Raw genomic sequence first — 11,344 nt, forward strand, 5'->3', positions numbered from 1 at the left:
GGAACGGAGGAATTCCATTATACGTAGCAGCTTTGGACATAAGGAAAGCATACGACAACATCAAATTAGATAAATTGAAGGAAATATTAGAAGAAATGAAAGTACCGACACATATAATTGATAGAGTTCTTAGATGTGTATTAGAGGAGAGAACAAGAGTGAGGTGGCAGGACCAACTATCAGGGGAATATGAACGAGGCAAGAGTATAAAGCAAGGTTGCCCCTTGTCGCCATTTTTATTTAACATTATAATGCAAAGCGTGTTAAAGAAGGTGAGCCAAAAACTACCCGAAGTAAACCTGATTGATATAGGATCTATTAAGATTCCATTCATACTGGCATTCGCGGATGATCTTCTAATTTTGGCAAGAAATCAGGAGGAATTGGAAAGGATCATAAATACTATCGAACAGTGCCTAGGCGAGGTTGGCCTAGAAATAAACAATGAGAAAAGCCAGGTACTAATAAGAGCACCAAACACTACAGGCACTCCACCAGACTCAATTACCTTGAATGGGAAAAAATTTGAAGTATGCGAATCAATCAGGTATTTGGGAATATGGCTAACCAGAACACTGAATAGACCGGCAACAACAAAGCAAAGATGTTTAAATGCAGTAAAAGCCGCAAAATTAGTAATTGCATTTTGCAAAAAGTTCAAACCATCGTGGGAAATAGGACGCTTGATATACAATACTGTGATTGCACCAGCCATACTATACGGAACCAAAGTTGCAGTACTTACCAAAAGGAGTAGACAACAACTAGGAAGATACGAGAAAATGATACTAAAAGACATTTGGAACAACTGTAGGAACGTTGAAAACGAAAGCTTTTGTGTAAGGAAACAACTCAGAGGAAAAACAATAAATAGAAGAGCAAGAGTGAGCAGAATCAACTATTATGGACATATAAAAAGAAGAGAATCAGGACATCCACTAAAATTGGCTTATAAGTTTCAGTTTAAGAAAAAGAAGGAAGGACGGCCAAGCTTTACTTGGAAAGATTCGTTGATGCAGGACATGAGAAGATATAGTAACATAACAGAGGAAGAATGGGATGAATTAACTAAAGATAAGACGAAGTTAAAGAAAAGAGCAGAAGAAATATACACCCACGATAGCAGTGAAATATCAGATGGTGAGGAGGAGTACGACGGTAAGGACTAAGTAACGAACAAAGGTACAAGACAAATTGAAGAGAGTGTGAAGTTCATGAGTCGAGATGCCTCAACAAACCCATCCAACCAAATTATTCAATCAATCTGTAAATCATATAAATGATAAATTAATGAATTTTTATACCCCGCATTTAGGCATAGATAAATCAGTTGCATATCGGGATAATAACTAACAGGAGAAGAAATATAGCAAATAATAGGCGAGAGTGAGCGAGAACGTTAGGAATAGGAGTGATTACGCAGCAAGGTAGTTTAGAAAATATAGACAAAATTGATTTTAATCGCGAAAATGTCTCGAGGCTGGCTCACCGAGTAGTACAATTGACTAAAATTGTAACTATTTAAAGAAAAACAATCTACACAATATTTTAATATTGGTATACTAACCCATTACTCTTACAGCATTGTACAATATGTTACTAAATTATTACAGTACGATAGTGCCATATTAATAGCAAATATCTTCTATCAGAGTACCGTATTATCATAACAACATATTATCGTATATAATATTAACCAATCACCATATCATACCACTACCACATCAGCATATTGTACTAGTATCATCTCATCATACTATACTGCCATATCACACCCCATATTATCATAGCAAACTATCGTATTATCATTTATCATAGCATGCTAATGTAATATTACCATTTTGCCATATCATCTCACCACATCACATAATCTTTGTATCATAGAATCGGATCAACCTGTTAGCATATCATATCTCCATATTATATTATCTTCTCAGCATATCTTATAATAATAATAATATGTTATTATTATATTATTACACCAAATCATTCTCTCTTATTTTCATAGAATAAGGCCATTGCACATTATCATATCCTTTCGTAATATAATTTTATCAGATCATTTTTATATTATACTATTTTAGAGCATACTAGAAATCCATTCTAACACATTATCACACTACTGCATTAACATACTATCATATTATCAGGCTAGCATATTATCGTTTCACCATAAACCTGATTGTTACACTATCATATTAACACATGACTACATTATTGTAATATTATATAAGCATACCATACTACCATTTCATTTTAGCAAATAGGAATATTATCATAGTATACCATCATATTTTTCTATAGTATTATACTGCGTTCACATAAGGATGAAAGTATGAACGTAGTATGCGTATTGTCATATCATTATACACTATAGCATTGGAGTGTCACATCACCATGTAGGCATATTGTAGTAGCATAACATTATATAATAATCCCACCATATCATATAACTACACCATATTATCTCATCATCGCACCATAATATCATAAATCTTATTATATGTTGCCATATCATGTATTCATTATTCTGGCATATAATAATTTATCACTACATTATTAGCATAATAATAATGTAATAGACATTCACTTATCGTTCTAGTATATTTTCATATTATTAATATATCGCATTATTATCATATTAAGATATTATCATGTTAAACTGAACGCGAACGCGTTTTGTCAGACATTCATATTATTAGGATATTATCATACTACTATTTAATTATTTACTGCACTATTATATTGATATATGGCAGCGATAACATGCCATATTTTCAATTTTAATATAATTAGGTTATTTCTTTTGTCACATAATTTTAGTACTATATAATAAAATATTAATTTAGCGTTTAAATTATTGTATCATCATGTCATCTCAGATTATCAAATTTTCATAACTCATTGTTAATGTTATTTAGATTATTATTGGTACTATCATTAGCATCATCGTTATCCTTTTAATGCAGCATATGACTTTTCATAAATTAATAATTTTGGTTCTTAGATGCGCAACGTACCAGTTACGTAAAATAGAGTCGTACTGTGCAGAAGGTAAGGGTTGACGTAGAAAATACGCGACAAATGAATGTCTGATCGGTTTGAATTACAGATCACAAATAGAAATAAGAGGAGGGCGCGACATGAAATTGCGGAAGTCTCTTCGTAGCGACGGACAGAAGTAAGCTTTAGTAGCTACTTTAGTTGAATAACCGAAAAACCACAGAGAGGAGCTCTGCATCTACACTCATCGAGAAGGGATTGGTATCTACAGTCATAAGCTGCTTAACATTACTAAATTTCAATTATGGTGTAATATTTAAGACTCTTACCAAATACATTATATTCATGATATTGGTGATTAAATGAGTTTCCAGATTTCCCAAATATATGTACAATATAATTATTGCATTCATTTTTCATTTCAATCAATCTATTCAATATGTGTACATAATTACTACACTTCAAGCTTATATTCATGACAATACAATTATGTTATGTAAGAAATCAACTAAATATCATATGCGGGACGGGATGGGTAGCATCAGGGTACCTTACGATTGGATGACTGGATGATGGAGTGGATTGCCAACCTGAATCACTTGGAGGAAACCTCCCGTTTCATCCTAAAGGTCAGAAATGAGTGAGACGCGCCTTTCTAACAAACAAACCATCAGGCGGGTTTAAGCTGGTACTGCGAAATTCTTTATTATGTGGCTGGATGTTATTACTGGAAGGAGATTCTCTATTTCCCGCGGAATGCGCGTAAACGCCTCTGTTTACGTGTTCGCTTAACCCTATTTTGGCCCTTCGGTAACAGTAATAGTATGAAGGTTACCTGATAAACAAATTCTGTCTACTGTAAGTCTACCCGCATCCACTGGTAATGCCTTGAACTGATGGTGGCTTCCTACTACATACATACATACATTTAATTAGTAAAGCTTAACATATCAAATGTTACTATTCCACAAAATTTGAAGCGATTTTCAAATAATTTTCACGAAAATTTTAACAAGTGCTAGTTTAACACTATCGGTCTTACTTGACAATGTAAGGATTCAGTTACAAGAGTTACTCTAACAAAAAATAGCAGCAAAGGTGCTATTTAATCAGATTTATCTGCATTATAAATGTTTTTCAGTATAACTACAGATTTAGTACATATTGTAAAAATACTAGAGCGATATACATATTCAGATTTGTTAAAATATCTAAACGGAAAACAAGTTTTTGTTGTAGGCCATTTTTCCTCAACAAATTAATGTCACCAGATTACTATAAACATTCATTTGCACTCAGCACTGATTGTTACATTTTAATTAAAAATGTTGTCTGAAATTCTCAATTGGATAACAAAATTTGTATTTGTCGGCATTCAATGATAAAAATTTGTTTTGATATTTTTGTGCGTTTACTCGATCTACAAATACAAATTGATACATTGAAAAGCTATGCACAATTAGTTATTATGCTTTTCAATGTGTCAATTTGTAGCGCATCCAGATATTATAAGTCAAGAATGCTTTAAATGTTTGAACGCACAAAAATTATCAAAACAAATTTTTTTATTGAATGCAGACAAATTCAAATTTTGTTATTATTACAATACAGATGTAGTATAAATTCTTCTTTGGATATGGATTGAGGTGATTGAATAGAAGGTATAGCCCTGTTATTTTAATTTAATAAAAAAATAATAATCAATTTACCTACAAAAGTTCTACTACTGCCATTGACTTCAGCTGTATCGGAAAGACCACAAACAGTGCATGGCTTGAAGATCCAATTCGAGCGGCTAAACCTCGTTTATTGTTGTTTGATATCCAACTGTCTCGGTTCAACGTACTATACAACTATTTACCATTTCAGATTTCCAAAAATAACTCAATCTATAATCTACACAATGATTGCGTTTGCTTTTGTCGTCCCAGCTGTGATAATTTACGTGTATAATTTAGATGCAACGGTACTAGTTCTATCCAGGTAAATATGGACTATTGTCAATTCTGAAATTTAAAAAAGTTATTACATGAATTTAATTTAATTTTCTTTTCCTTAGATACATAGCGAATGAGATTCGGGAGCTGGGATACTACATAAACATCTATGTAACATTCGAAAGTAACGCAGGAAATTATTTTTTCGGGATGATAATGGGACTGGTTTATCACAAACTTGTTGAAAGCGGCAAAAAAATTGAATCGTCTCAGGTAACGCCCAGATCTATCCATTATAATTTGATGGTCAATTACACCGACGTTAATGTTTTTTAGAGCTTTAAAGCAATGTTCTTCCTCGCGGCTTTCTTCTTCGTGGCCATGAACGCGATGACTGTTATGTTACCTCGTGAGCAACTGGAAGAACCCTATCTTCTAACAGCAGTCTTCGGTTCTCTCCTGAAAAGCTCCTGGGGCATCTTGTTCACGTTCCTGCTGCTGTTCCTAAGTTTCCGGCCGGAGTGTCTTTTTGCCTCATTCCTTCAGCATCCCATAATGCTTGTGGCAGCCAAGATAAGCTATTGCGTCTACGTTGTTCAGTACACCGTGATTTACCTGATCTATCGTAATGTCACAACCCCACTGATGCATAACGCATTCAACATGGTTCGTCTCTAGTCATTCGATGGAAACTTTATCTAAACCTATTGACTTTGGACAACTGCTCCCTTTGTATTTTGCAGATATTTTTTACGTCGGTCGTTCTGTTCATTACACTTCTCACAGGTTTGCTACTGCACGTCTGCGTTGAGGTGCCATTCATGACATTGTTTAAGGAGCTACTTGAGCCAAAGCTGCCACACCCGGTAAGAGAAATAATTGGTGTCGATTATGGAAACCGCAACACAAGACAAGTTGTATCCATCTTCCATTCTTTTATACATTTCTGTTTGTTTTCCTTTTGTTTTGTCAGATCTCAACCGTTTCAAAGAAGCGAGCGGACTGTCAATCTACGGATAAAACTATGGAGCACCAAATCATAAGGTAGCCGGTGGTATTTATTGTACAATAAACGGCACGGTAAAACAGGTATACGATCGCCTTTTATCAATGAAAGAAACCCGTGTCTTTTTGGAGTGCGGTAGTGAGTGACATTTGAGCAGCTAGTTTAGTTAAGATTAATTGTCCAGATTAACGCGCCATCGATATTGCTTTTGTTAGTTTGAGTTGAGTTTTATTTGGATTCATAATTAGTACGATATCAATTCAGTGTTGGCTTAATGTGTCACTTTATGTATTATCATTATTACTTATCAGTTTTATTCAATACAACGTAATGTAGAAAACAGATGTACAGTATTATTAGCTGAGGCTGGGTCATATAAGAAATTACCATTTACCAGACGCTCTCTATTGACGGCGTATTGGTAAGAGTGAGGATTTATATCGTTTCATGTCTGAACAATATATTTTAACATTTCTCTATGTTTTTTTGTGATGTGGGGAAACTGTTGAAGGGAATAGATGAGGTAAAATAAATAAAATATAAATAAATAAATGAATGATGGAAACTTACATATAACGAATAAATATTAAATAGTTGAAATATCTATAAACAAATTATAAATTCAATTATTAATTACACTTATACCCGTTGTTTGGTACATTTTGTTTACGTGGAATAGCTTTGCATGAAAAGATCGTTCACTTGAAGAACTTTGCGAAGAACAATTCGGTTTTCCTTTGTATAGGTCCCGGAATTTTGTTTCAGTCACTACAGTGGTGAATTCTGCCAAGCGGTTGTGCTACATTTACTCCCACACTGACACTGAAGCGCTTCGCTTCTTCTCTGTTTGAAGGTATTTTTTTCAAGTTTTTGAATAATTGAGCACTTTCATGTCTTTCAATAATTTACAAAACATTATGATAATGATAACGATCTATAGAAATTGTTGCATAATTGGTATTATTCCGTAATTTTTCGCGAAAAACATTCTGAAGCTAAGATATGACATAGTTTCATCAAAGGTTACTATTTTACTTCTTCTTCTAGCCTTAGCGAAGTTTTCTCAAATTCAGCGATGATTTCAATGACGACATGTGCGGAACACTCGGTATCTGTAGAACATTGTTAAGAGGGGTACCGTTAATTCGGTAAAAAAGTCACAGTTTTTGAAAATTTGTTGTGACGATTCAAAGAGTGCTAGTATATCCATTCATTTTCCATATAAAATTGCCACGATTGGACAATATTTTCACGATCACGATTTCATTGCAAAAATTTAAGGAGCGACAGCCAATCTTCGGAGGTGCCTCGCTAAAAAATTGTTTTGAGGTGTACATCAAAATCTCAAAAAAAATTGTTGAAAAAATCGGTGAACATGATATTGTAAAAATCGTAATATTAAAACATGTGTAACAAGCTCCCGTAGTTACCTGGTCAATGATGTGAACTGTGAAAAATTTTCAGAACTATTGATCCAGGATTTTGAGTGATGGTGCTTCAAGGTGCCTTCTGAAGATTCACTGTCATACACCCAATTTTCAATATTTTGCCAAGAAAATTTAGGAAAATGGTGTTCGAATGTTATAATAATTCTATGAAAATTGACTGAATAGACTAACACTCTCTATACCGCCGAAAAATTGGTTGAAGCTGATATACCTAACCCCTAAATAGCACATTACATCGCAGTTGTATGCTGTTACTTCCACTCAGTGTATTCACTAATTAACACATTCGTTAACATTGACACAAAGCGAACCCTTGAGATAAAATCATCACACGTGTATTTAAATGCTCTCGTAGCAAAATACCCTATTCGACATCGATCAAATAGGTTGTTGAAAAATATTTTCTGGTCAATAAACACAACAAACATTTTTATAGCACTTATCACCATTTTTCCTACAAATATCGTATCGATGAATCAGAAAACCAATGATAAATGTTATACTTACGTTTTTTAGATTTACCTATGAAAACAGATGAGCGTAGGTAAAATAAAATACGATAGCACCCAATAAGCTCTCTTTCAAGGATTTTAGCGATGAAATCTGCTAGTTTGTTAAATAGTTTAACAAAGTAACACCTTCTTGTAATGTAATTAAAAAAGGAATACTGTTGTGCTAAATTAATTTGTATTATGAGCTCTAAAAAGATGAATCTTTTGTATTTACGTTTGAGATATAGTCAAAATCAAAATATACAGATTGTTGACCACAGTTCTCCCGCGTCATCACTTACACTTACAATCTTAGGGTATCTAAATAAGTTTCTAGTCCGGCATGATTCTCAATTTTTTATTTTATGTGCGTCATCACATCATACCTCTGAAGCATTACTAGCATACTTATTTGTATTCAGGTACGTTATTCTCATCCAATCGTACACATAATCACACTGCATAAATTGCTTCTCGCAATCGTTCTCGAGCAAGTAGAGACCACTCTCCTTTCGCAACGGTTCTTGAAAGCCGTCAATAATTCAGTTCCTCAGTTTGAAGTGTTTTCAAGTAAAATGAAAAGTTTTTGTCTTTCTCCTATACAAATCTGTCTCTATATACCTCGGCACGGCACGGAGCTACATCTAGACTTAAGAACTCCTGTATCAGTCGCCGTACTCAACTTGAGAACTGGAAACAAATGGATCAATAATTGGCTGAACTACTTCAACCCGTCAGATATCACACAACTCGGCTGGTTAGCCCGAAGAAGGAGGTTTTGTTACCGTTGCCGAATGATCAATGTCCTGATATCAAACGTGTCTTCAAGCGCTGCCATTTCATGGCTACCAGATGAGAATGTGAATGGCAGTTGAATTAAGAATATTCGAACCATATATCCAAGTTATTGAGTGAACTAAGAGTTGAAATTGAAGTACTATATATGAAAAAAATCAAATTAATTACAAAAATACGGGCATTTTTTTCTGAGTTTCTGTTTTAACGTTAACTCCCCCTTAACATATTCAAAAAGGTTTTAGTTTCATTGTAATTAGCTGAAAGGTTAGTAAAAAATATTTGAAACATAATGTTAACTAGGAAAGTGTTTCCCATTTCTCTCATGTCCCAGTTTTTAAAACGAAACATGAACCATTTAATACCTACAATAAACAATTGAGTTGCTCATATTTTGGATTATGGGATGTATGAGAAAACACTTCATAATTGAAAGTTGAATTCTATGCCTACCTGTAATTATTAATTTATCAGTTGAAACCCGAACTCGACCCGTACTCGGACATGAAAGAAGCCGTACCCGAACCTATCTCGTACCTAGGGTTCGTCGCGGTGCGGATGTGGGCGGTAAATGGATAGTCCGCACCGCAACCGCAAAAAAATAATAAAACCGCACCGCTTACCGCAACCGAACTGCATTTACCGCACCGCACCGCGTGGTAATGCGGTAAAATTCATGTGTTTTTAAAAATTATGTGTAAAAATTATTCATTTATTTTGTATAACGATGTATAATTAAATGTTATTCTTATTAACTTTACGGAAATTACCTTTAAGGATTCCTCAGAATGTATCATATATGAAAAAATTCAACTTTTGCAATTTTTATTAATAAAATGCCGTACATTTTAAGGTAAAATATCGCCATGCCTCTAATAGTAGCATAGCACTATGAAATTTAGCAGTATTTCATCTTTTTACATACAAAACCATTCTTCCGCAGCAATAAATAGGAAAACTTTTAATTTAGTTATCCTTAATTAATTGAAAAAGTGGATTAATGAAATTACATATTTTTTATTTTCAATTTTCATGTTTGCATTGGTTTTGACACATGAAAATGAAATGAACGTTTTTCGCATTTACGTAGTAAAATCATTAAATTCACAAAAAAATAAAAGACAAGCACCAGTAATTCTATATAGTAGCGCTTAAATCCCAATACAGTGATATAAAAAAATGTCGAATTTCATCAATAAGAACGACGCCAAATTTGACAAAAAAAATCATTCTACGTATAACTCAAGTCAAGAATCCATCGAATCTTAACTGGTACAGAGTTATTGAACATTAAAAAAACTGCAAAAAATGTATGATTTGCAGCATACAGCAAAAAAAAGTTATTACTAATAAAGGATTTTAGGAACACTATATCCCGAAACCCTAACCTCTTATTTTTCAAGAAACATATATATTCTTAATCAAATACTAAGATTGCTCCCTTGAAAATGCATAACCGTAATTTTCTGATGGCCAGTTTGAAAGTACTAGCATTTTATTTATTTTTTCTAATATTTTTCCATAATTCCAATGGCATAAACTTTAATTAAAGCTAGCAGGGGTCATAAATTGTTCAAACTATGCAAAATTTTGCATCTGAGCTAACTTTGACACTTGTCATAATATGATGGAAGGATTTGAGAATTACAAAAAAAACGCAGTTTCCTACACTATAAAAACACTAACTTCGTAAGCTTTACTTTCAAAAAGTCACAAAATGTTGGACAACAATGGATGAACGCGAAAAAAAGTTATGTAGCATAGCATACTTTTTGAAAAAAAGTCTTATAAAACGGAATGCAGAAAAATTCATTATGAATTTACACAGGTATTAAAAGAGATAGAGATGCGATGTTTAGGAACGAATGAGAGGATAATCAACCTAATTTGGACCCCTCCTTTTTAAGTCTCTTTTCATACATTTGTCTTGTTTACTGCTAATTCCTCCATATTTGTTTGGTTTGATGAAGATAATAACATTCTTTGGGTTGTTTTTAAGTCTCAGTTCATCTCAGCAAGTATTAGTTCATCTTTAAAATTCTCCAAATTAATCAAATTTCACAGTTGAAAAAATATCATCCAAAACGATTCATAATTCCGATTTCCAAGAGAAATCGGGAGAAATAATTCATTTTTAAATTGGATTTGACAGTGCAATTCAATTGTTCTTCAATTATTGGATTCTGCATTTTATGTATTTGACAAGGTTCGTTTGTAAATTTTTAGTTTGAAGTATAAAATAAATAGTGTTCAAAATATGTCGTAAAAATAATTATATTGGACACAGCTTATTGATTTTCTTTCTTAGTAACAATATGTTTTATCATATTAGAATAACCAAAATGTTAAAAAATCGAGTAGCGATAGGTCGAATACAGATTATATTCAGATTTCTTTTCAAATCGTTGACAAGTCTATGGAAATAAGGACAATTCAATGTTCTTTATTTTTCTCTATTGTAGGGTTATAAGTAAAACTCATATGTTCTGACAGAGGAGTGCGGTGATTTTGCGGTGCGGATGCGGTAAATACCGCGCGGTTGCGGTAGTTAGCGCAACCGCGACGAACCCTACTTGTACTCACATTGAAAAATCGCCTGGCTTACTATATCCAAGATTCCACCGTAGGACGTTTGGATTCAACTTTCTCCACAGTCGAGAATTT

The 11,344-nt window shown here is 33.4% G+C and overlaps 1 protein-coding gene across 1 annotated transcript in view; it reads left to right on the forward strand.

The window, feature by feature from the left end:
* Positions 1 to 6,032, forward strand: part of LOC131693041 (regulator of hypoxia-inducible factor 1-like) — a 44,665-nt gene extending 38,633 nt beyond the window's left edge. Inside the window, exons 8-12 of the mRNA XM_058980514.1 lie at positions 4,873 to 4,986; positions 5,063 to 5,213; positions 5,277 to 5,606; positions 5,684 to 5,806; positions 5,914 to 6,032. Coding sequence (XP_058836497.1) covers positions 4,873 to 4,986; positions 5,063 to 5,213; positions 5,277 to 5,606; positions 5,684 to 5,806; positions 5,914 to 5,988 — 793 coding nt within the window. The 3' untranslated portion in view covers positions 5,989 to 6,032. The remainder of the gene's footprint in view (positions 1 to 4,872; positions 4,987 to 5,062; positions 5,214 to 5,276; positions 5,607 to 5,683; positions 5,807 to 5,913) is intronic.
* The last annotated feature ends 5,312 nt before the right edge of the window (positions 6,033 to 11,344 follow it).

Source organism: Topomyia yanbarensis, chromosome 3 (assembly GCF_030247195.1).
Source record: "Topomyia yanbarensis strain Yona2022 chromosome 3, ASM3024719v1, whole genome shotgun sequence".
NCBI lineage: Eukaryota > Metazoa > Arthropoda > Insecta > Diptera > Culicidae > Topomyia > Topomyia yanbarensis.